This window comes from Falco rusticolus, chromosome 10, assembly GCF_015220075.1.
Source record: "Falco rusticolus isolate bFalRus1 chromosome 10, bFalRus1.pri, whole genome shotgun sequence".
In the NCBI taxonomy this organism is placed as follows: domain Eukaryota; kingdom Metazoa; phylum Chordata; class Aves; order Falconiformes; family Falconidae; genus Falco; species Falco rusticolus.
In genome coordinates this window covers 3,042,661-3,070,217 of record NC_051196.1, presented here as the reverse complement: position 1 = coordinate 3,070,217, position 27,557 = coordinate 3,042,661, and the positions used below count along the sequence as shown (strand labels likewise).

Here is a 27,557-nt window from a genome sequence, read left to right as displayed (position 1 = left end):
AAAGCAATGAGTTATTTTTTACTTTATACCAGGTGCAGACACCCACATGCAATTCTATAAATGTAAGCAAATTTAACTTACCAGAAAGGTTTCCAGCCCTTCCCTTAGTTTCAAACCACAGAAGTATTTTTCCCCCAATTCCAACATGCTATCTTCTAATCATTAGAGTACAACAATAAGACAGTAAAGAACTGTATCATTATTATTATGTCTACATTTGACTGCCTAAATATTGCCTGTAGCAAATTTACTGTTAAAAAAGATCCTGAGAGACAGAGAAGAGTACATTTCACAGCCATATGCCCACCACTTAAAATGTACATAACTGACTACATTGTTTTTTAAAACAGATGCACTGAGATATGCACGCTCACCCACAGCCAATATGCCACTGTACAACTGAACTTCAGAACCAATCGTCTGCCTAATAAACACAAGCCACCTTTCCCTCATTTCAGAAGAAATAAGGAATGCATTTTACATGAAATGCAATTACAACTGCTTTTGTATTTAACATCATATTCACAACTTGGACAAGCTGAAATACTATCATAATTTCACTTTGTAAGACATTCTGTCTACTTTATATGAATTAACTAGTCTAATTTTCAGCTAACAGCTCACGCCTACTTTCCTTTCCTAAAGGGAGGGTGGGACAGATATACAATGGAAACCACCTAGAACAAAATATCCCAGAGGGAACTTAATGGAATAAACTTCTTGAAAAAGTCCTGAATTATTCAGATATTTGTAAAATAGACATAACTTCTTTCCAATTCCAGGCCCAGCTGTAGCTTCTCCTCCTATCACTGCCATGATTTTATCATCTGGTCTGGCAGTACAATTTAAAAAGAAAGAGTTTAACAGTTTCTCCAATGAAGCAGAGAGGTGGACAACAGATCGAGAGGATGTTCAATCCTACAGAGAGAATTCATCCATCAGTTTATTTGAAACATTGGTATCTCCCCAGTGTTACATAAACTATGAGCAAAACGGATTAAATCAGAAGACAGAATGCAGAGAAATAATGGAAATCCTGAGAGAATTACAGTATGAAGAGAAATGCCGTAAAAGCCTTGAAGCTTGAAGAATAAAAGCATCCCTTGCACAAGTTTTTTGCTACCTTCTGTAAGACAAAATCATGAGTCACAGTTGGCCCAAATCTTCTTAAATTGCTGCTAATAAAGACACTGCCATGGTAATTCAGGGAAAAAAACTCACCTCTAACTGTTTCTAAGTACCACTTTTATTACCTGCTATTTACAGAATGGCAGGCAGCCAATAAAACTCTCAGTAGAACATTCTCACATAGCTTGCAAGTCATCTTATTTTCTATCTCTGAACAGCACAATGCATTGTCAAATTAGTTTCTCCCTTGCTTCAACTGGCAATTTATTATATCAATCTTCTTAAATGTGTAAAAATTAACATAAAAATCCCTACTCAGATTCCTTTAAATATAAGGCAAGCACACACAGCATTGTCTCACAACCATAGAGTTATTCACGTATCTATTTTCAACAGCTACATTTGGAACAAAAGCAGAACGTACTCAAAAGTTATATACAGCCAGGTGAACACCCGAGATGTATCTTCCCTCTTTCAGCACTACACACACCCCCACCCCAGAAGGACAAAATATCTTTAACACATTAAATTTAACAGGAATGCAGTCAATAAAGAAGGCTGATTTATTAAACCTAAGTGGCACCCTCGCCACATGATAGGCTTTGATATACATTGCTTTTCATTCACAGCTAGCAATGAAGTTTATGAATTCCATTTTGGCCCAGGTCATAATGGCTACAGATTTTAGATGGCACAGAATAGAAAACACCGGTGCACTGCTGCCTAACTTCCCATGAGTAGGCAAAAGAAAACAATGGGCACTACCACAACTGAAATATTCTGTCCCAATGATTAAGAGAGATTCTGAAGAGCAGATAACTAAAGGCAAAAAAGCACATCAGAAATAAGAAGCTCATGAAATTGAAGGGCGTGCTGACCAACTACAGGTCTCAAAAAGGCCTCAAAGGTAAAGATTCTGCAGAAAGGATAAACAATTTCTTAAGCTTCAGGGTATACTGAAGAATTATTTACCTAACACATACACTTTTGAGGTGAAGAAGAAATATTGTCAGGTTGTGGTATCAAGAGGACATGCTGGAACAAACTGATCGTTAGAGCAGCAAGTCAGCAACACCAGATGGTTATGTTCTGACAGGTTTTTAATATAGTGGTAAGTTTTAATGACTGCATCCTAGCAGTTCAAACACCTGATCCTTGACAGCCAGAGGGCAGAAAACATTGCCAGAAACACTAGAGGTGATCTAGGGAATCACAGGCACAACACCTTTATTTCAGGCTTAGCATTTCAGAGAAAATACGTCAGAACGAAGTATACACAGAAATGTAGCTTCCCTGCAGCTGAACAACAATGGTACTTGTTTGATTAAAGCAACAGAATGTGCTATAATCTCTGAGATTGACTGATATTAACAATATCTGTGATGGAGCTGCAAGATAAACACATTATTACTGCAAATACAAGCTGCAGTTCCTACTGTAACAACACCCAACAACAAACTACATTGTGCTCTAAAAGAATTTTTTTCCATTTCATTTGATCCCAATATATATACACATACTCAAGCACATACACATATGCATATTACTTCTCATGGCATATATGAAGGAAAAAGCATATTTATGGAAAGGTTGTGTATCTTTTCAGCAAAATGTTAGCCAAGTACTTCTGTCTTTAAGTTACATCCTGCAATAAAATTATTCTGCCAGGTATTTATCTGCTAGATGATAATATTATCTGGAAATAGGAATTATATTGAAAGTTATTTTATGAACTTCTGCACTGAAAAAATATTCAGTGAATGAAATCGACCTACATTCAGAGCCTCTTTCCATCACATAATTCCTATCCTAAAGAAAAACACAAGCACAAGACCATCAAAGGCTTTTGCACTCTGCATGTAATCCTATGTATAAACTATAATAATAATCAATTTAAGTGCATACTACATTTACATCAAACAACCTGAGAATATAGTTTGCCACTGAAGCTTACAATTGTCCAGCTCTCTTATTAAAGATGATTAGATTCCAATGAGTATGTTTCAACAAAACAGTGTGCACGGGAGCACTGGCATGCTGGAGACCTGTACGAGTGTCCTGGCTTCAGCTGGGACAGAGTTAATTTTCTTCTTAGTAGCTGGTGCAGTGCTGTGTTTTGGATGTGGTGTGAGAACAATGTCGATAGCACACTGATGGTTTTAGTTATTGCTGGGTCATGTTTATACTAAATCAAGGACTTTTTGGTTCCTTGGGCCCTGCCAGCCAGAGGGCTGGAGTGGCATGGAAATTGGGAGGGGACACAGCCAGGACAGCTGACCTGAACTAGCCAAAGAGGTATTCCACACCATATGACATCATGCTGAGTATATAAACTGGGGGAGAAGAAGGTGGAAGGCGGGGGGGGGGCATTTTGGCATTATGGCGTTTGCCTTCCCGAGTAACCGTTACACGTGATGGAGCCCTGCTGCCCTGGGGATGGCCGGACACCTGCCTGTCCATGGGAGGTATGGAATGAATTCCTTGCTTTGCTTGCATGCACAGCTTCTGCTTTACCTATTAAATTGTTCTTATCTCAACCTTTGAGTTTTATACTGCTTTCTGATTCTCCCCCCCATCCCTCTGGGTGAGGGGGTATGAGCAAGTGGCTGCGTGGTGCTTGGTTGCTGGCCAGGGTTAAACCACGATGACAAGTAATAAATTTCAGATGCAAAAACCTGAAGAGAAATCTACAACAAAAAAGCTGATACCCACCATACTGCACCTAACTGAATAGATTTTGAATTAATTTTAATACCAGTAACTTAGCTTAACATCGCTACCACCACACCATATGGAGGGTGCCCTAAAAGAGCCATAACTCAATCCTTCAACACTTTTCACAGGTCATGACTAACACTGGATTACAGTAACCAAGAAACTGGAAGCTCAAGTTCACTAAGGAGCCAAGGTGAGAAAAATAAATAATCAAACCATCCACTGGACACAGCTTCTGAGCAGCCTTTCTATGTTGTATGTGGCAGATAGAAAATTGAGAAGGAATAGGATCAGCCTCAGCCATGTGTCTTATTAGAGAACAAAAAAACCTGATGTATGTAGCCAGAGTATTAATAATGGAATAAGAAGGAAGCTATTTTTTTTAGACAGAGGTGGAGAAGAGCATCTCTGAACAAGCTGTGCCCATACTGGGATTCAATTGGATGTGGTAGTGACAGTTTTCAAAGATTCACAGATGCTAGAAAGCAGGACTTCCTTACAAACAGCCTGTTACTAATTAAGGGGCAGAAAGCTTATTTTACACTAATAATTTTTTTTCTGTTTTCGTTATGTCAGAAGCTTGGCCTATTTTGAAGCAGATTTACCTTGAACCTATTTTACTATTACATTACTACACGACATACACAGAAAAGACTAATGCTCAAAAATATATTTCTGGAAAACAAATCTGATGCTGGCCAACGTTTAATATGTAAGGCTGCAAACTGAAAATGAGTGTGTTTTACCTACAAACTCAAAGTCTCTTAAAGATTTTGTCCAGAAATTTGCTTCTGGTAGATATCTGAAAAAACCCACAATATCATGGTCTGCCAACAAAAAATACGTTAACAGGACCATTCTCTGTATAAAACATAATTGTCTTGTACTGTGTGCCAGTGCCCTACATACAGGTAAACATAGCCTCTTTCAGTAGAAGATTAATCACACAAGACAATTAGCTAGGATATGTTTGCCGTAATTAAAAAGCAACATGAATTAATACTATAATACAGTCCAGAAGAACCTATGAAAAGTAAAAGTAGGTGTCATCCTAGTGTACAGTATGTTTTCAAGTGGAAACTTTATTCCAAAAGTTGCAGCTCAGGAAAAAAAGCAAGATCCTTTTATTCTGCTAGGTAACACTATACTCCTACCTGCAAAAGAAACGTAGTATTACAGTAAAGCTACATTAATTGTGCTGAGCTTGTATAATTAGGCTTGTAAATCAACTTTGATTATTGAGTATTTTTCCTTCCCAGCCACTACCAACTAACTTTACAGAAGCCATTCTGATATACTTACTATATACCCTTCACTGTAGACAATGGTTTTATTTTTCCCACCCTGTAGCCATTTGGTTTCTCAGTCAGATTCAGACACAATTCAGCGCTGGGAGAAAACTGTGTCTATGGTATTATACCCCTGCAAACAGCCAAGGTGAAGCAGGAAGACAGCAGAGGCAAGCACGATGATGACAAAGTGTTTGTCTAACTGAAGGCACAGACACAAAAAATTCAGGCCCTTACTTTATCCAATCCATCTCAGATAGTATTTCAACGCCTAACAAGCAATCTGTTACCATATTGAAATATCCTGGTGTAATGAACTTTAGGAACCTGTGAAAGTGAGAACAGTCGCCTCTTGTGCCTTAAGTTTGTTTCCATTTGGCTCGGTTCCATTTTTTAACTCTATAACAAACTTCTGAACAAACCTGATACGCCTGCCAAATTCACATTGTTTTTCTTGCTTTTTCTTCTGCCTTGACGTACTGTACCCTGACTGCAGTTCTACAAAGCTCACTGTTACTGTAGGTGGCTATTATCCAAAACTGAAACAACCATTTTCCTCTGAGAATCAATATAAAATTTCAGGCTGGCTTCGGAATACTTCCCGTTATCTTGTTATAGATTTTTGTCTCCAGGTGAGCTTATTGCAGCTTTTTGTACTCAAAAGAAACCTGGTGGCATATTGCTGTTTGAAACCAGTATCAAATTTCAAAGTAACAGGTAACAACTTCAGGAGCTGAGAGAAACAATCTTTAGGTCAACTGCACAAACCCCTAAAACGATACAGAGTGTAACAGAAAACTGCAGAACATTTTAACACAAAGACGGAAAACTGCATGTAAAAACATGGGTAGAGGAAAGAGGGAAAATGACACAAATCATTTTTCCATAGGAGTTCTGACAGGATAACTGTGCCATCTATCTGCACCTCTGTATAGCGACGAGAAGATAATTTCTTACTCTAACTAGTGAGCTACTATTTCACGTGAAGATTTATCACGTTTGCTATTTCTGTGTTACTAACACATCCATATTTCTAAACCAGAATACTTGTAAAGTTCTGAGTTTTGTGAGAATATATCATACATAAGTACTTACTATCCAGAGAAGTCTTACCTGCTACCAAGTATTGGCTCCCCAGTGGCTCCCAAAGCAGAATAGTCCATGCCATAGAAATTCAGCCCTAGCAGTATTTTATTCCTCCATTTTGAATCAGGATCCAGTACTTGAACACAGGCTCGTACCCAGGGAAGAGGGGAATTTGGACCAGGTCTGTCAAGTCAGCAAAAATCAAACAGGTTGTCAGAAAATGTACACATTCCCAGCCCTGTCTTTTTGACTAGTGTAATTGTGAAGAGCAAACTACAGCACACAAAAATCAGTGAAGGTTAACCTACAGCGCTATGAAGGTTAAATGCACATTCTTCAGTGTCTTGAAGTACTGATGCACAAAACGTGCTTGCCCCACTCTTGACTTCGTGTTTCACCTCTAAGGTGAAGGGACACAAAACTTCTCACAGTGGGCAATAAAAGGTTTCCACCTAGAACATTTTCTCAGTCACCGGGCCTGACAGTTAATTCAAAACTCATAGGACTTCAGTCATTTTTCAATACCATCCTTGATGTTTTTACTATAAACTGGCACAACGTATTGGGACAAAATCCACCATTTACTTTCAGAAAGAACTCTAAAATCAGTGACTGGTAAGCAAGACAGGTTTCAATGATTGCTTACCACTTATTTATGGATAAAACCCTAAATAGGCAATTACCTAACAAAAAGCTACATCAAGAAAAAGAGTAGAGCATTAATACATGGAGTTACTGAATTGTCATACATATAGCATCAGGATATATTTCATCAGCTCATTTCATTCCTATCTCAAGGAGCAGGCTTTATGACAAACACTAACATGATAAAAGGAAAAGCACACTCTAGTCTTACAAATGTCAGTATCTTCTACTCCCTACTAATTATCTGTCTCAAAGCCGTTGGGATATCTGTGCCATTAAAACTGAGTGTGCTAATACAGTACAGGAATGTTGCTGGAAATGGTATTCATATTTAAAGGCAAAAATTTTGTGAGGAAAACCTATGTATTTCTTATATTTCATATACTCAGACCAATCAAAGCAAATGCAAGAGAAAGAGATTTGAATTCTTCTCATAAAATCCTTCCTCAGACTAAAAGCATTACATCTCAGAAACTATATTTCAGATACAATAGGTGTGCACTGAAGAATGCTTCTCCTCCTCCTCTCAAGTAAAAAAGATTAGCAGCTCCACAACAGGTCTAAGCAACTTAAAGCACGACTGAAAGCACTGTGTAATGTGACTGTACCATAAAAGAACCTGTGATTTTAACATGGCATAAAGCATGGTGCTGCTTTGATACACAGGGAAGATGTGGTCTATGGCACAGTATTTCAAAATGCATTCAGGGTTCCAGATGGGTTTGTATAGCCTGCACAAAAGCCCTTAGCGCCTCATCTTCATAGACATCAGATCTACCTAGAGGAAAGCTAAACTGGATACCTCTACACTGCATATTCCAGCAAGAGAGTAACAAAATACTGTAATTACTGTTGTAACTTCAGTATGCCTTACTGCGCATGTTCACTAGCCTACTTCACCTACTCCCCTAGGTTGCTAGGCTTGAAGATGCAGACAGACCTGGGGAGAGATAGGAAGGAGATATATAAAATCTTTTCAGAAAAGACAAAAGTTCCTTTCTGTTAAACCTGTCTAGACATTATCAAAATGCCAATATACTACAGGTGACAAAAGTTCTAGTGATGTAACAAACACAAAAAAAGATAGCTTTTCTAAATCTGCCAGTTTACCACAAATATTAACTCTGGACAGCCACCTTGAAGCAATACACAGAATCTCCCAGGAATTCCAAAAGTATATCCTTACCTGTAATCCGGAGATTAAACGAACCATGCTTTTGGAGAACAGTAACATAGTCTCCGTAGAGTTCAAGGACATCTCAACTACATTGCTGTTCTACTTTCACACAGTTAAAACTATTAAGTTCCTGAAAATGAATATTCATGTCCAAGAGTGGGGGTTTGTGTTATTTTTCAGTCAGATCAGCTCCCTGATCTGGTTTGATGAACTGCTGCACAAGCAGCTACACCGGTACAAGGGAGAGACTAGTGGAAAAATGGAAAAACATATCTGCGCGTGTCCACATTAGCAGTGCTGCCAAAAGGCAGCCTGCTGCCTCAGGGTGAAGCAAATGAATTGTCAATTGTAACTTTAAAGCTAATTTTTTCAAGAATGGCACGTTCTGGATTATTCATGTACCTAACCTGCAGATCTGTGCTAAATAACTAAAAAGAACCTGGCCTGGAAAAGAGTAAGCGTCAAGGAACTAGTAAAAGAATAATTTTTTAGTTTGAGTATGAAGCCTGTCACAATACCTGGCTGCCAAATATACACTGCTGTTAAACAATGTCCTGAGTTACTGGCTTGTTCAAATATCACCTATCCTAATTACAAATCCAAAACTTTAGTATCTGATACAGTTAAAACAAACTACCCACTTTACTAAAAAAATGAACTTATACTGTAGATTTAACAGTGACTTAGCTGGGAATCTATTCCTTCAGCAATCTTTTTCTGATGTTAGATGGAGTCTTACCGTTGTGGTGTTGAATAGTCGTATGTCATGAGACTGAAGCTGTCTACTGCTGATGCCAACTGATCAAATTCTTTCTTTGTGAACATTCCCGGCCGGTTAGTCCTTTTAAAACAAAGCAAAACAAAAACAACAGAAAGAGATAAATTACTACAATAACCTGGCTTATTCTCTTCTTTGGGTTTCATATCATTTGATCAGGTAAGAAAAATCTTTCATTCTGAGGTGGCAAAACCCAGATATTTCAGTGCCATTCTTATAATAAATGCCTAAGAACAAAAAAATATTCAATGCTACTTTTGTTGCCAGTGGGAAGAATCAGACTTCCATAGCATACTTACTAAATAAGCACTTCCAGCATGGCTACACAATAGTGATTATGAGGGCTGTGGACTAATCAAATTGCCTTAGGTAGCAATCAACTGAACTCTAAAAGCTTTTACAAAACCTTTAATTGCTTAGCCTGTCAAACTGTTTTTGATGCTTATAAAGCTAAGTTATCTAAGCCATACTTAAATAAATGGATGGGTGCAGCTGTTGATACAAAAACATAAACAAAAGGTAATTTTTTTTATTAATCTCAAAAACAATGGTAATTTTGTCTTGTACTGTACTTAAGCAATTTTCTCTCACTAGTGAAAAACACTTCAGTTTCTTTCCACTCCCTTTCAAAAAAGTCCTAAAGAGCAGAAGGCCAATAAACTGCCTGCTTTTAGCAAAAGACTACACAAACCTCTTTTCTGTAGACAAAACCCCCCACATTCTTTACTTGCCTTTTTTTTTTTTTTTTGGGGGGGGTGGGGGTGGGGGGGTGGGCGGGCCAGGGGGAGAAATCCATTCTACAACCTTTAGGCAAAAGTCTGGTTATGCCTTCTGCACTTCTGCATATCTTTGCATGAAATATGGAACACAACTCTTACTTCCCCATTTTTTGCTTATTCTTGATTTACAAAATCTAGCACTGGGTTAATACCTACCTTAGCATCATGGGCGAGGGGATGTATTTTTGACAGTTTTGGACTCATAGAGACTACTGACTTCCTTCAACCATTCATCTCAGAAACAATTAATGCACATGAGATGCCTGAAAACATTGAATCTGTTTCAAAGAGAATTTGTAACTTCAAACTAGCAGCCCACATAGCACAGCAGGGAACATAAGGCAGCCACAATCACATTGCAAAATGGGACTGAACTAAAAAGGAGGAGCTGCTGCCAGGGGAACCATGTCCTCAGCCAGAGGGCTCTGAAGCATGTTAAGATGAGACAGACAGATAGAGAAGCAGCATATTGTCCTAAATAGCCTAAGAGAACAGAGTACATAGGGGAACATTATAAAAGAAAACAAAAAGAAGAAGAAGAAAAAAGGTGGTTTAACAGTCACAAAGTCTGTGGTGCACCTCTGCCATTCAAGATGCAGACTTAGATGACATACAAGATTCCTCTAGAGAGCAGAGGAGAGAGACTGAAGAATTCAGACCTTCCCAGTAATATCAGAAGATGTTGCTTTATCTAGAAATTAGTAGACAACCCCTGTCTGGACAAGGTACACACTAAGATGGCTTTAAACTAAAGTTGCCGGGGAGAACCTCAATCCATTCCACTCCTCCCAGTTTGGTGCCAATGCCAGCAAGGCGTGCCGAGAGCCCAGAGAGGAATCCCAGGGCAGCAGGAGAGCACCTGAAGAGCAGCACAAGGGAAATCCAGCTGCTCCAGCCAGTAAATCAGGTTCAATGGGGGCCCAACTGAAATGCCTCTATGCAAATGCACGTAGCTTGGGAGATAAACAAGAAGAGTTAGAGACACGCACACACACCTACAGGGCTACAATCTGATTAGCATCACAGAGACATGGTGGGATGACTCTTGTGACAGGAGTGTTGGAATGGAAAGATACAAGCTCTTTAGGAAGGACAGGCAGGGGAAAAGAGGAGAGGATATGGCCCTCTATGTCAGCAACCAGCTGGAGTGCATGGAGCTCCACCTGGGGATGGATGAGGAGCAGACCAAGAACTTATGAGTCAGGATTAAAGGGTGGGCAGGGGCAGGGACAGGTGACATGATAGTGGGGGTCTGCTACAGGCCATCTGACCAGGATGACCAAGTAGATGAAGCCCTCTACAGACGGAGAGGACCCACCTCACATTCACAAGCCCTGGTCCTCATGGGGGACTTCAGCCACCCTGATACCTGTTGGAGAGACAACAGAGCAGGGCACAGGCAGTCCAGAAGGTTCTTGAAATGCATTGACAATAACTTCCTTCTTCAAGTGATAGAGAGGCCAACAAGGAGAGGTGCCATGCTGAATCTTGTTCTCACCAACAAGGAGAGGCTGGTAGGGAATGTGAATTTCAAGGGCAGCCTTAGCTACAGTGACCAGAAAATGGCGGAATTCAAGATCCTTAGGGGAGCAAAGAGGGCATGCATCAAGGTTGCTACCCTGGACTTCAGAAGAGCTGACTTTGACCTCTTCAGGTATCTGCTTGGTAGAGTACTGTGGGATAGAGCCTTGGAGGGAAGAGGCACCCAAGAAAGCTGGTTAATATTCCAGGATCACCTCCTCCAAGCTCAGGAGCGATGCATCCCAACAAAGAGGAAGTTGGGCAAAAAAGCCAGGAGGCCTGCATGGATGAACAAGTTGCTCTTGGACAAAATAAAACACAAAAAGGAAGCCTATGGGGGTGGAAGAAAGAACAAGTAGCCTGGGAAGAATACAGAGAAACTGTCTCGAGAAGCCAGGGATCAGGTTAGGAAAGCTAAGCCCTGACAGAATAAAATCTGGCCAGGGATGTCAAGGGCAACAAGAAAAGCTTCTACAGGTACATCAGTGATAAAAGGAAGACTAGGCAATAAGCGGGCCCTCGCCAGATGGGAACAGGACACTTGGGTACCTGGGACATGGAGAAGGCTGAGGTACTCTAAATTTTTCACCTTGGTCTTCACCAGCAAGAGCTCCAGCCATATCACCCAAGTCACTGAAGGCAAAGACAGGGACTGAGAAAATGAAGAACACTCGCTATAGGAGATCAGATTTGAGACCATCTAAGGAACCTTAAGGTGCACAAGTCCATGGGACCTGCTAAGATGCACCTGTGCATCCTGAGGGACCTGGCAGATGAAGTGGCTAAGCCACTATCCATCACATTTGAGAAGTCGTGGCAGTCTGGTGAAGTTCCCACAGACTTGAAAAGTGGAAACGTAACCCCCATTTTTAAAAAGAGAAATAAGGAAGACCTGGGAAACTAAAGGCCAGTCAGTCTCACCTCAGTGCCTGGCAAGATCGTGGAGCAGATCCTCCTGGATACTATAAGCACTTGGAAAATAAGGAGTAATTGGTGACAGCCAACATGGCTTCACTAAGAGCAAATCATGCTTGACAAATTTGGTAGCCTTTCACAACAGGGTTACAGGGTTGATGGATCAAGGAAAGAGTGACTGATGTCATCTACCTAGACCTGTGCAGAGCTTTTGACACTGTCCCACGTAACATCCTTGTCTCTAAACTGGACAGACATAGATTTGATGGATGGACACTCAGCGGATAAGGAATTGGCTGGATGGTCACACTCAGAGAGTTGTAGTCAACGGCTCAATGTCCAAGTAGAGACTGGTGACATGTGGCATTCCTCAGGGGTCCACACTAGGACCAGTGCTGTTCAACATCTTTGTTGGCGAGATGGACAGTGGGATCAAGTGCACCCTCAGCAAGTCTGCCAATGACACCAAGCTGTGTGGTGCGGTTGTCACACTGGATGGAAGAGATGCCATCCAGAGGGACCTTAACATACTTGAGCGGTGGGCCCAAACGAACCTCAGGAAGTCCAACAAGGCCAAGTGCAAGGTTCTGCACCTGGGATGGGGCAACCACCAAAATCAGTACAGGCTGGGCAGAGAATGGATTGAAAGCAGTCCTGAGGAGAAGGACTTTGGGGTGCTTGTAGACACAAAGCTCAACATGGCCTGACAATGTGTACTTGCAGCCCAGAAAGCCCATTGAATCCTGGGCTGAGTAAAAAGAAGTGTAGCCAGTACATCGAAGGAGGTGATTCTCCCACTCTGCCTCATGAGACCCCACCTGCAGTACTGCATTCAGCTCTGGAGCCCCCAGCATAAGAAGGACATGGACCTGCTGTAGCGAGTTGAGAGGAGGCCACAAAGAAGATCCAGCAAGCACCTCTCCTTTGAGGACAGGCTGAGAGAGTTGGGTTGTTCAGCCTAGAGAAGAGAAGGCTCTGGAGAGACCTTATTGTGGCCTTCCACTACCTAAAAAGCGCCTACTATAAAGCCAGAGAGGGACTTCTTAGTAGAGCATGTAGAGGTAAGACAAGGGGGAACGGCTTTAAACTGAAAAGAGGGTAGATTTAGATTAGATATTAGGAAGAAATTCTTTACTGTAAGGGTGGCGAGACACTGTGGAGCAGGTTGCCCAGAGAAGCTGTGGATGCGCCATCCCTGGAAGTGTTCAGGACCAGCCTGGATGTGTCTTGGAGCAACCTGCTCTAGCGGAAGGTGCCCCTGCCCATAGCAGGGAGGTTGGAACTAGATAATCTTTAAGTTTCTTTCCAGCCCAAACCATTCTATGATGATTCCATGATTAAAACCCCTCACGTTCCATCCTAAATGTAAAAACCAAAAAGGTGCTTTAGTGACAGATGCAAGTAATAAACTGAAAAAATCACTTATTTTGACCCTTATCACTTTTGGATCAGTGTGCAAATTCTCCATCCAACAATATGTGCTGAGTGGATCACCAGAGCATAACAGCATTCATTTATCAGTTTGCAAGGACACTTTCTGTTCCAGCACATTAGGAAAGAGCTCAACAGAATACAGGTTACAGAGTGGGGCACATTAAATCATTTAACATGCCTGTCATGCAATAAGGGAGCAAAGTATGAATGATATTTGCAAGTCAGGTCAATGAACCTGACCAGACATACAGATTACAGCTACATAATCCAGCATATAAAGCATAGTGATATCCTGAAAGTCTCAAGTTTTCAGAACCAGTAATCTACTTATAATAAGGAGAAATCCCATCCCTCTTCTTCCAGGATTTTAACAAATTAAAACAATCTTCACTTCTGGAATGTATTGGTGGACCTCAGTTTTTGGATAGTTATCTGCTTGTCATTTACCGCAATTGCAAACTACAGCTGTTTTACAAGAAAAAAGAAAATGAAAGACATCTTTGAAATAATGTCATGGCAACTCAGATGTCTGTAGGCAAAATAATTCCCCAACGCAAACTCCAGCATTTTCAGTAAATTGATTGTGATTACTCATGCAGGGAAAGCATAAAAAAGTAATTATAATGTGTATTAGATATTAGGGCAAGTTGGATCGCTTTATAGATTAAGCTGGGTAGTACTTTAATGAAATCTGTACATTTAATATATATATTTTTATATATTTTATATGTTTACATATATATTATATAACATCTATAATTTTATCTATATAATATATATTATAACGTGTGCCATTATATTATAATTTGTTATATATTATATAAAACCAAATATGTTATAGTATATGCATATCATACAATATTTAATGATATATATAATTATAAAATCTGTTATGTATAACAGTAAATATATATATATATAGAATATATATATTTTATATATAAATGTCATTCAGTTTCCTTAACATCCTGCTCAAATGTACTCGCATTCCTACATGACTCTGATATCAGCATTCAATACAGTTAACTCTGAAACTTAGTAAATACTAGCAAAACCCTCAACTGTTCAGGTTTGGAAATGGCCATCTAACCTCAAATATAACCCTATACGTCCATTTTCATATATACTGTCAAGTAATATGAAAAAAACCCAAAACCATCAACACAACAAAAACAAAAACCCAAAAAAACCCAAAAAACAAAACAAAAATAAACCCCACACTTTGGTTAAAATGGGTATCGTTGTCATTTTCTTCAAAACAAGCTTATAACTGAACTACTTCCACTACAATGGAATGCCATCTGAGGAGCAAGGTCATTAATTTCCAACTTGGAACAAACCCAGCAGCAATGAAAATGCTTTGTCCATTCATGGGTAGCGTTAAAACACCACAACTCTTCACAGAAAGCAAGCACCACGCACCAGCTCTAGCAGCACCGCCAGTCAATTCTACTCTAGACAAGCACTTCAGGAAACTGTCCACTGGAGCAAAAACCAAAGGCTATTCGATCCATGCCTTGAGAATTGCTGAGTCAAGAAAATTGGCACTCAAAGATTAAAACTACGTATTTTTCAACAGCTATTATGCAACTCATTTGAGGTTTTCAAATCATTCTGGTATTTAATCATAAATGTAACTGAAGGGCAGGTATGTTCTACTGATTACATCATTGAGAAAACCAGCACAGAGAAAGTCAAGAGGCTTTGCACAGAACATGCAAAGTCCAGAAGAACAGAAGTTTCCTTGTCATTCTTCTAAGCCTTGAACACCGTTTCCAAAATACTCAGTGAAGTGGCAGAAACTTCATAATCACTTATCAGCACCATACAACATAAATACTAAAGACAGCTCGTTATTAAATTGTCAGATAACTAAACCCTTGGTGATTTTATCTGTTCACTATCAACATCATAAATGTGAAAGAGCACAAGTCAGGTGTCTGAATGTGAATAATCCGAAAAGCAAATGATTTAATATATCTGAAAAATCTCTTTGCATAGAATTAACCCTGAACTCTGAACCGCTTCATTTACTTTACCTTTGAGTTCACCATAGGACACAGTTCAAAAATCACATCTCATTTTGTGTCCAACAAATGTACTCATTAAAAGAGTGAAATTGAACATTTCAATACAAAAGAAAGCTGTTTAAAGAAACCTGCTCCTACTGGCCTAAAAATACACTGAAATTATGCAACGTGCACAATAAATACCGAACAATTTGGATTCAAGGAATAAATTTAAGCAGAACAGGATAGTCTTTTTAAGTCAGCTTATACTAAACGCTTTTTATTGCTGTTCTAAGAGCCAGACACTTCATATAATATTTGCATTTGTATGTTTCTAACCTTAATATACCTTAAGCAAATGTCATTCAGTTTCCTTAACATCCTGCTCAAATGTACTCGCATTCCTACATGATTCTGGTATCAGCGTTCAATATAGTTAACTCTGAAACTTATTAAATACTAGCAAAACCCTCAACTGTTCAGGTTTGGAAATGGCCATCTAACCTCAGCAAAATTTGCATCTATATGGACTGTAAAAGTTCCTCCATGAAGAGAAATTCACCACAGATCAATTTATGGCACTAACTGCAGTAAAACATACCTCTGATTCTATATATACCACAAATCATCCATTTCAGCTGTGGTCTGGATAAAACGCCCATCATGATGTGTATCCCAGGTGCTTGTGCTAATTGACAGCAGGCTCACGATGAGCCAGCAGTGAGCCCTGGTAGCCAGGGGGGCAAACCGAACCCCGTGGTGCGTCAAACACGGTAGAACCAGCCGGTCCGAAGAGGTGGGCATCCTGCTGCATCCAGCGTCGGTGCGGCCTCACCCCGAGGACAGCGTGCAGTTCTGGGCCCCGCAGTTTAAGGTCCCTGAATGCACCCAGAGGAGGGCAACAAAGCCGGTGACAGGGCTGGAAGGAATGTCCTCTGAGAAGCGGCTAAGGACGTGGTGTTTGCCTAGTCTGGAGAAAAGGAGGCTGAGGAGCCACCTCATTGCTCCCTCCAGCTTCCTGAGGAGGGGCGGTGGAGAGGGGGGCACTGAGCTCTTCTCCCTGGGATCCAGTGACAGAAATGGTTCAAAGCTGTGGCACGGGAGGTTTGGACTGGACATGAGGAAGCATTTCTTTACCAACAGGGTGGTCAAACCCCAGAACAGGCTTCCCAGAGAGGTGGTGGATGCCCCATGCCCGTCAGTGTTTAAGAGGCATTTCAATAACACCCTTAACAATAACTTTTGGTCAGCCCTGAAGCGATCAAACAGCTGGACTAGATGATTGTTGTAGGTTCCTTCCAACTGAAAATGTTCTATCTTTCTTGTCCCTTTGTAGGGAACCACTGAGTTACTGAGAGAAAAAGCACTCTATACAGTTTGCACATAATGTTTAAGACACAGAAATATTTCTAGTAAGTGTCACAGCCCTTTTCTTGTACAGAGAACAGCTGTCCCTGAGACACATCAACACTTTTGCTTTAGACCAGCCCATTTTCTTGAGACGTGATGTAGCTTCCACCACACGCTTTGAAGAGATGCATTTTCTTGGATAAAATCTTGACTTTCCTACTGAAGCCTTGTTTACATGACCCAGTCCTAATTTCTTCCCATTCTTAGCTATGACACTTTTGACTTGACTAAGGCGCTCCTTTACTTTGTCGAGAGACTTACTCTTTCCATTTGTAGACTCCTGACCCAAATTTCTGCTAGACAACACAGTGAAAGAGGAATAGCTATTCCCCTGAGAGCACAGGTCTCATTTGCACACATTCCTGACAATTTGTCAGTGTTTCCCAAAGTCACACTGCTGTATGTATATAAAGCAACCATTATAGGGACAACTGACTTAGGCAAAGTCACCTGTTGGTAATTCTGTATACACAGCTTAGAATTTCACAGTCCCTTCCTACCATTCTGTCCTCTCACATCTAAAATAACTGCAGGGGAGTTTGCTTCATAGCCTAGAATGCCTACTACCTGAATCTTCCAAACAGCAATGGTCATATGTATCAAAATTCCCATTAGTGTTTTACTGATAAGTATTTCTATGAGGTTTTGACTTTGTAGTCTTTCGTAAAGAAAGACTGGGAAAAATACTTCAACCATGCAAGCCACTTTCATTTACTTTCAAATGAATCTACATTCTCAATTACTTGTTGTCTCACTATGATTACTCTCAAAATGAAGTAAGAAAAACTGTATTTCTGTTTGGTTACCACCTTCTCCCTCCCTTACAAAAGACAAGTTTTCTGTATACTCATGTCTTTGAGTAGTCCTTCACAATGGAAAATCTGATTGATTTTCTGTTCCCTGTATGTATCTATTTCAGAAATCATCTTCTTGGTAATGACTTAATTTTCTTGTTGTGTATAATCCTGGTTTTTTTTCTGTAAAGCAACTGTTTGCAGATCTTTGCTTCTCCCATCTTTCTTCACCATGAGATATTATTGGTTTTCATAGCTCCTTGCAGTTATGAGCATTAAAGTACAATGCTACTGCATTTTATGAACACAGAACATTGAATTCAGTTAACGCACAATCACTGAATAAAAATTCATTGTCTCTTCCTGCAGCCAGTCTGGTTTTTAGCAAACAGGAGGAAGAGCTAAAATCTCTACCCTGTACATCACACAATTATAGGAATTGATAATGAAGTGGTCAAAGGTATAAACAAGTTAAATCTGAAACAATTTTCTTTTCAGGAAAAATCCTCTTGGCAGTTTTGCAACTACCCCACCTCTTTTTAGGTTCTCCAAAAGTCTGTAAGGATGACAGATCACTGAAGTAAATCTCCACTCTCAAGTGTTTAGAAAACAGTTACACATCGATCCTGGTTTCTGTGGATGTTTTGCGATCAGATTCTCTGGTGTCTTATAGGTGTTCTATTTACAATGCCCTTTCACTGCTGGGTCTTGGGAAAAAAGATGCGTCATCTTTGTCTATCCAGCTCTCTATTTTCATGAAGTGGCAGGGACCTGACCATTAAAATTCCATGTCTGTGTCAATTTTGTTTGAAACTGGTCAAATGCTAAAAAAGCTTTTCCAGAGAGATGAAGAACAGAAGAGATAAAGCTTACAGACACCTTGTTACCTCAGAAATTATGCTAAAAATAGAATTAAGGTCTGTCTGCAATAGTATGGGATGAAACAGGCAAGTTAACAACAGGACCTTGACACGATACCACTGTTCAAAGCCATAAACAATAATTATAGATCTAATCCTTGCTGTCAAAAAAAAAGACGACGACCATACTGAATTAGTCAAAAAAAGAGATTCTCAGGCAGATGAAAATAGATTTACTACACAGAGGGGACTGAATTCCATGCAGTTGATAGAAGCACAGCATGATCTCCACCTCTGACCTCTCTCCCTCAGCGAGCACATCCTTGCAGACAATGTATCAAGGTTTTTACAGAGATGCATGTTACTCATTAAGCATTTCAGAAAACACGCACGCTTAGTATTCAAATACATTCACAAGCGTTTGTAATACAGGATTATTCTTTTTTCCTCTATTTCCTTTCTAAGGACAAAAAGTTGCAAGCACTGAAGAACTGCATACAATTTCTCTTAAAATAGAAATAAAAATCAAACTGAAAGGTAACTCCATAAAACCAGCATATCACCACTGCTCACATACACTCTACCAGTCATGGCTTTTCATCTTGGTTCTATTCTAGAACACTCTCCCAGTTCCACACGCTAAAAGTGTTGGGACAGATGAATGCAGAGACAGAAGCAGGAGATTCCTTCCCCTTCCAACTAACCCACACATTCTTAACATCTCCAAATCACGTTTTGGTCACGCAATATGAAAGACTACACCTTATTGTTAATAAATCAGAGAAATATCATCCCAGCAGATAAAAATTAAGAAAGAATGAGCAAGTGAAAAAAAGGGGCATTTTAATGGAAACATGACAATTTAGCAGATCGTTTATAACGAGTTGGAATAGCCTGAATATCCCAAGGTAATTACTTTAGCAAGCCTGTGCTAGACATTAGGGAGAACCTTCTAATGGTGCAGGTAGTCTGGGAGCACTCTAACAATATTCACTGGTACATTTTAAGAGCTTGTTAGGTAAACTTCTATCAAAAGTCATGTAGTTTATTTTGCCTTAGGATGACGCACCTTCCATACTATTTCTACTATTCAGAACAGTAGCTTAAATTCAGAAATAAAAAACTGCAAGCCTGCCTGTGCACTGTCTTTGGCTGCTGCACTAATTTCATTGTAAGAATGGTAAAATTCAGATGCATTCAAATAGCATAAGGGTTATCTGTCAGTTGTCCACAGAAAAGATCAAAATTTAAAATAAATCATTCTCTACCAAGTGCATCCTAAAAACATAAATCTGATTGATTTTATTTAGCATTACCACATTCAAGTTTTCTTAATGGCAAAGATCTCTTTACCAAATTCTGAGATTAGATTAGGATAGGCATTTAAGAAACAACAACAAAACCTAGCTAGTTTGACAAACAAGAAAATTGTAACAGAGTGCTACAGGCTTACAATGCAGAAGAGCTGGGAGTGGTTACTCCACACAATACGAGTGCTTCGCATCACTAAGGGACTGTAAATGATAACAGACTGACAAGTAAAAACTTGCTGTATTTTCATCAGGAAACAAAATGGTATTTATGTATCAAATGAATTTTTTGCAGAACATTGAGGGCTGGCACTCTTCCTTAATATACATATCCCATCCCAGCTGTTGCCTTTGCAGTACTTGCTCTCCAAACAGGGAGAAACATGGGATCTGTTCTTGTCATGGAGTAGCCTACACAGTTTTCATGAAGCCAAACTAATTACCTGTGGCCCATCTGGTTTAAACCAGTAACAGAAGTCAAGAAGGAGAAACATGCCAAGAATTATATATCCTGAAAAGAAAGCATGAAAACCCAGCAGACACCTAGGGACAAATGAGCCTGAGAAGTGCTGTCCTCAGAGCTGACGCATGCTGGCAGACCAGTCTGCACCACTTACACTGTATTTTTCAAGTTACTTATGAATTTTTATATGAAATTCTTAAGCCAACAAAAGAAACTCACCTGTTCGCCAAAACCAGACAATGTGAATAGCAAAGAAGAAAGTTTCTTTTGATACCTGTCATTGTATTTACTGCTTCCATTTTTGGGGAGGTTAACGGCTCTTCTTTAGCGCTGTTTCTGTTATGTTGCTTCAGCCTCTTCAGAAGAGTCATTTAAGCAAGACTATGCATAAATGAACATCCACTGTGTCACCATTTGGTTCTCTTAATTTCCTAACTACTCTAGTGCCTTTCATGCCAGGGCTTAATGCCCAGGCAAGCCACGCTCCAATAGCAGAACATCACGCAAAACAAGCTTGTACCCTGGAGCATATGAGCCTAATCTAAAAACCCTAACACATCAAATGTAGGCTTAATTCCTCCTTGCAAAGATTAAAATGCTCATCATTTTGGGTTTTTTTCTTTTCTTTTTTTTTTTTTTTTGGAAAGTTTTCCAGCTTCACACTGAAACTTACGCAGTAATTGCTCTGCAGCAGCTGGCTCAGAATTGGTAGAGCCACAAACGCCAGACATGATGAGGAATACATTTCACTCTTCCTTCTCTTTGACCGTTGTTGGTTGACCTACAGATTATTTTAACAATTCTCCCTAGCGGGAATTCAAAAACTGATGTGTACACCTGCTTCAGCAGGTGTCAGTGTAGTCAGACCGTGGCTGCATTAATTCTATGTAGCAAGGCATAGTCTTTAAAAAGCCATTTCTAAGAATAGTTTTGTTCCTCTCAAGTCCTTTCTGAATATATATAAAATGTGTTGAGCCTTGCATGGCCACAGCCAGAGCCATGCTGTACTGAGCCAAATAAATAGCAGCAAAAACAGGCAGGTCATTGGTAAGGGAAATATATGTAGTTTAGAGCCCTTAACAAGCATCCAGGTTTACTATAGCTAACAGGATTGTGTCTAACAAGAGATGTGACTGACAGATGTATATTTCAAGCCTTTATACAGGGAAGAAACAAAACTCACGAGCCCAACAGTATGACTCTGAGTACAATTCAATAGTATTACTGTAATTTGAAGAGGTTATTAAGCTTTCTCAATAACGGTTACTCAGAAGCAGTCAGTAGTCATTTCCTGCCCAGTTTTCTGCTCCCCTCAACATAAACTCATGTCTCAATCTGTGTCTTGTCATCCAAGTCATTCATATTTTACAGGTTCTCTAGTATGCAATAAAAAACTATTATGCCAGTCAGCTAGCCTGGACAGCCCACTTAAGAGTCATTTCTACGCTTTATGCTGTGCTGAGTTTTATGCACAGAACCCGATTTCAAAATCTCTTGATATGTAACTGTACTCTCCATATTCCTGACAGTGCATTTTTTTTTTAGGATAATCACAGGAAGATGGACAACTACAGGAATAATGGAGGACAATGTGTTGTCATCAACCAGGCACAACAAACAGGAAACTGTGTACAATCATAGTTTTCAGGTTTTCCTTCCCATGTCCCATTTTCTGTAAAATACTTGCCCAAAAAGATTGTCTTTCAGCATCAAATTTCTTTATTAGCAACAGAGAGCATAAGAAAGCATACTTGGTGTATATACTAGCTAAGCCTCAGTGAATACACACTGATCATTTTTAGAATTGCTTGCTTTTATGTGACTTCATTTATCAAATCAGAAGGAAAAATAAGGAAGATAATCAGACGTGTAGAAGATCAGAAAAGTGCAGCAATAGTATTATCGATTCCAACAAACTAAGATTATTATGGGTAGGTTTTTCACAAACTTTTTAACCTTTCATAAGGTGTAGGTACTGGTAAAACAGAATTCTACTTAATAAGCACCACTCTATGAAGCTGTTTTTCTAGTATGGTTTCACTTGACATAATCTGATAATTTAAAACTTCATCTGAAACAAGCAATTTCCTGTTGGTTTGGTCCCTGGCATTTACTTACAAAATTTCAAGGCTTTACATTTTGCTGTATAATCCTGTCTGAGAATGTTTAAAGTAAGTGACAGTTCCCATTTCACTCAAAAAACAGAGACATCTTAAAAGCTGTATATAATATATTTGAATTTGTTTACCATATATTATCATAAAAATTACCGTTATTTACTTGCATATTCTGTATCATAAATACTACTTGCTAGAAATGCTTCTAAGGAAAACAGTGCATGTATACCAGCACAGTGAACCCACAAACATCATTCTTTATACACAAAGTAATGGCAAGGCAACTGAATCTGCAGCAACTTGTGAAGATGTCAGACTCCTGGTGAAAGACACCGATTACCCTAATAATTACAAGTACCCATTCATAATCGACTCTAAGAGACTAAAACACCCGTTTCCTTTATCATATATGCAAAACACTGGCCAATTGTGGCATCAGCTGAGCTGGGCCACCGTGAGGTCAACAAGCAATTTTCTATCATGTATTCTTCTTACTTTTCAGCAAAGTATGTCTGTGTATTTATAGGTGAGGAAGAAAAGAACATGACAGTACAAAGTAAAAGGAGGGACAAGTTGTCTGCCCTGCTGCCAATCTTTCCCAAGCAGCACGGTAGCAAAACTAAGCTGGTATCTACCGCTACTGGATAACAGTAATGAAGACTTTCATTAATTTTCATTGCATAGAAACTCTGGAAAGAAAGAGCTGAAGCTACTTAAGACAGTCCTTTACATCCACAATGTTTTTGCAGCAAGAATAAACTGAGTAGGTAAAAATGTTGCTTTTGGAGAAGTGGAAATTTAGAGATTTGAATATGCTGACATTATGGACCTAGAGAAGCTTTAATAACAGGGAGAGAGGCTGTAGGTTTGGGGGTTTTTTTACTCTTACATATGCAAATATAAACATCCAAAGTTAGGGATGCTTGCTGTATTTTGAATGAGGAACATACATTATATTCAAATATCTGAAGAGAGCGAAGTGGTTTGGGCTCCTGCAGCTTTCAGATGAAAGCAGCTGCACTACTGCTGTGCATCTCAAGAAGCCAATAAAGACAGACAAATTTGATATGGATTATTTGCCAAGACTGCAGTAGCTTTAAAATGCTCTTTTCAAAGCCTAGAATCTAAAAAAGTTAAAAACAAAAGACATGCACAGCTACAGATTTCACTGCACATGTTTCACAAGCAAGTAACAAGTTGTGAGCAAGACCCGTGCCTAGCAGAGAAGTATTTTGCAAACTCTCTTAAGAACAAAGAGGTAATAAAACAGCATTACAGTAGAGTAAGCTGAAGAACCTGAATATCAAAACTTCTGCTTTGCAGGATGTTTTTGGCACAAATTGGAAATTCTACTTTTCAGCCATCTCTGCTTCCACCTGCTTAATGAGTGACTTTCATTAATGCAGTTGTCTGGCTTTCTTTTAAAGTTCAGAGAGAAAATGCATATTGTTCAACCATTTTCTTATATTCATCTTAAGAGATCATACTAAGTTTAGTGTAACAAAGATAGTAAAAACCTGAACTTTAGCAAGAACATTTTAAAAAGATAAATCACTTCACAATGCTACAGGGTGTCTGTTCCCCAAATCCATTGTTACATACCTGCTGACAAAATACAGAACAGTTCTAGGATTCCCCCTAATACAAAGGTGGATCTTGATCCATAAAACCTAAGAAACAGCTGATTCTTACAGCAAATGAAAAACACGAAGAAACATCCACCTATTCTGAACAGTCAGCTAGCAGTCTAAAGGAAGAAAACCCTGCTACATAAATCTCTCTTCATAAACAGCAGAGACACTAGAAAAAGCTTCACAGTTTCTCCAGAAAAGTCTTCTCTTCACTTTCTACTCCACTAAAAGAACTCTTTTTAACAAGATAACATCTTTTTTTCCTGCAAATACAATTTCTTCCTTCCTAAAGAAAGGATCAGTATACTTTAACCTTTACAGCCCCCATACAGTCCTGGAAGGATTTCAGTGATATGTTTTTAGAAAAGACTAAATACTTGTCCAGCTTTCTACCAATTTTGGAATAACTCTGCCTAAACAGCATGACACTAAATAGGAATCTGTTAACTGCCTCTTGTTTTTCCCCAGTGATCTCCTAAAAGAAGCTAGGTCTTTAGGTCCATATATTCACATCTCACTATAGCAAACCCTAATGTTCAATAAACAAAAAATGCCATTTCAAAGCTACCAAGACAACTAGTCTTTTCATGACAAAACTACAGTAATTTAGAATCAATCTTGTCTACTCTCTGCCCCCACTACTACAAAACTAAAGCAAAACCAGTACAGAATATTCCTTCTGACCTTGTTCAGGAATGTCAACAGATCCAGCTCCTAGAACAATGAGCATACTACAATGAAGATTTTCAAAGTAGTACTAAGCACCATTTTAACATAAAATGCATTCTCTTTAATGGCTTAAATCAAAAACACTTTTGAGGCTGAAATGAGGAAAATTGCTGAATCACAGTGAAACACTGTCAAGGCTTTATAATCTGCCAACTGTAAAAACAGTGATACAGTAATGGCCCTTCAGATATTTTCATTTTTTCTTGAAGTCCTTTGTCTCATAATGTACATGTAAACCAAAAATACTCTCTTCCAGCAACTTTTCATCACTTTGAAAAAAATATACTGTCAAGAACACTTAACCTCAGCATAACCAAAATCAATTACCAAATCTTAAGACTTCAGACTGTTTGAAATGTAAGAAGTGCTATGATTTTCAACTTCCTTTTTCCCCATCAAACAAGAGATCAGCCACAGTAAGAAGCAGCAGTTACAAATTATGGCTGGGATGTAACTGGACTTAGCTGAGAATGGACAGGAAGCAGAAACACATTTTCAGTGTTGCTGTGCTTCACATACATATGTGGCAAACTTTTCAAGGCAAGGAGAAAAGAGCCAGCACAGTATCTGACAGAAAGCGTTTTGTCATAGGCATGTTTTACCAGTTTTAGGCAACTCATGAAAACTCACATAAGTTTATAAATTTAACAGTATGGGCCTCTTAGTGTTTTAGACATTATGGAAATGTTTACCTGTCATTTAAATTCAGAGGCTAAAAGCAAGCTTATAAAGTCTCAATAACAGAATGCTAACACCTGACAAGTATCTTCAGCTCTCTCCATTCCTTTGCTATGTCTGCCCCACCTACCCTTTTTAAATCCCTTCTCTAGATTTCTAGCTTACCTAAAACTTTAGTAGGGAGGCTCAACAAAGAAAGCCTTTGAGTCTCAGGTGTGTTCCCTGCACAAGATGCTGCCCACAGCTCTTCAAGAGAAACAGGAGGAAGGTGTATTTGTGAATGTTTGATTTGTTCCTGCGACAGAGGAAGAAAGTTTCACAACAACTCTTTTATCTTCTTTCACTGGCTCAGCTCTGCTTCTTTGCACTCTTCTACTGAACAGGCATCTATGGAACGTTGATTCTACCATCCAAAGAAATTAATAAAGGCTGCTCTCCATTTCATCCTTGCACAGTTGTGCATCACCTGCTACTTAGATATGTATCAAGTTCAAAATGCATATGAAGATATCAAAATTTTTCTAGGTGTTTCTCCAGTGTCTTGCCATCTGACATTACTCTTTTTCTCGTGTTCAACCTAAGAACACTCTATCATGAACTATGATAATTTTTATCCTTTTCTTCCAAGCTGATGTAAAGACCAATGTATCACTGTCACTTATTTAGCCACTGTTGACACATTTTAAGACTTACTGTGTCTCCTGGCAATTTGTCCTCTTTTTAATATACTGAATTCTTCAAACTTTCCTCAAAGGAGACATTATCTATATTTCTACGCATTTTTCTTGCTTTCCTCTAAACACTCTTATCTTGCTACATTCTCTTATAAATATAGCACCCCAGACTCAGTTTTCCATGAGACCTGCCTAGCACAAAGACCAGAATAATTAATAACCTTTTGTCACCTTGAAAGTTCTCAGTCAATCATCTCAAAATAAAAAGTGTCCCTTTCCCTACATCTCACAGCACTGTTGCCTCGGCATTTTGAAACTGTCTGATCATCTTCTCACACAGGTCTGCTCAGAAAGTTTCCAGGCATTTCCATGTTTTCCTTCTCCCTCTTTAAAATCGTAATTTATATCTGCCTTTACTTAATCTCACGGCATAAGTCCCAGCTAGTTTTTAATGTTTCTAGAATAACTTCAAGATCTGATCAGCTCCTGTTAAAAGTTTACTTACCAACCTGGTATCTTCCACAAACCTAAAAACAATCCACTAGCCTTATACTGTTTTAGGAAAATGTTTTAGGTCACTTTCATACGAAATACATTGCCCTACCACTTCTCTGGCCCAGATTTTAGAGGTCCAGCAATCTCTGCAGAAGATCAGCAAAGACTGATTTTTATACTGCATATATAACTGGTCTAATGTATTCAGAATATACTAGACCTGCCAGGCATCTGCCACACAAATATCTGTGCTGTCCTATACATTCTGCTCTATACATATGGACATATATTTCTTCCTGAAAAAACTAAGAGCTGTGCCTATAGATACATTGTTCAGGGAACCATCTATTAAGGAAGCTGTAGGAGATCTAGAGAGTCTCCAAAGAACAATCCAAGGGCTAGAAAATACGACCCTATAAAGTCATTAACAGACTTTGGTTTATTTATTCCATACAATGTTTGCTGATGCATGCCACCGAAATAACATCCTAGTCCAAAAGTTGCACATCTGCAGAGCTCACTATTTTAAGAAAGCCAGCGCTTACACCAAATTCATACTGAGAGCTTTTGTTTTAGAGATGAGGAACCATACTTCGTATTTCCACTAGTTCTTCATCCTTCTGCCAGATGTGAAACTGTGCGGTTAAGCGCACCTTTAAAAAAACATGCGGGGTTTTTTAAATTTAAGTACTACTTTGATATACAGTATCAGAAACTGGCCAGAAGATAATGAATTCTTCTAGCTAAATTGTATGCAATCTACCAGTAGTGGTATTTTTGAAAACTTCCATGAGGACACTGATAGCTCCAATGATTTGTTTACAATGTGCTTCATTCTTTCTAATAATCCCAAAGACCATGTCCCATAAAGTTAAATGAAAACACACTGCTCAATGGCCTCTGCTTTGTACTGGAAAGAG

At 39.1% G+C, this 27,557-nt stretch overlaps 1 protein-coding gene across 10 annotated transcripts in view; it reads right to left on the bottom strand.

Annotated features, from left to right (window-relative positions):
* The window catches only part of CHID1 (chitinase domain containing 1), a 127,462-nt gene that overhangs the window by 63,979 nt on the left and 35,926 nt on the right, over nucleotides 1-27,557 (bottom strand). For all 10 annotated transcript variants that reach the window (XM_037402936.1, XM_037402939.1, XM_037402935.1 and 7 more), the window contains 2 exons: nucleotides 8,780-8,881; nucleotides 6,246-6,401 (listed from right to left, as the gene is read on the bottom strand). In XM_037402936.1, coding sequence (XP_037258833.1) covers nucleotides 6,246-6,401; nucleotides 8,780-8,881 — 258 coding nt within the window. The remainder of the gene's footprint in view (nucleotides 1-6,245; nucleotides 6,402-8,779; nucleotides 8,882-27,557) is intronic.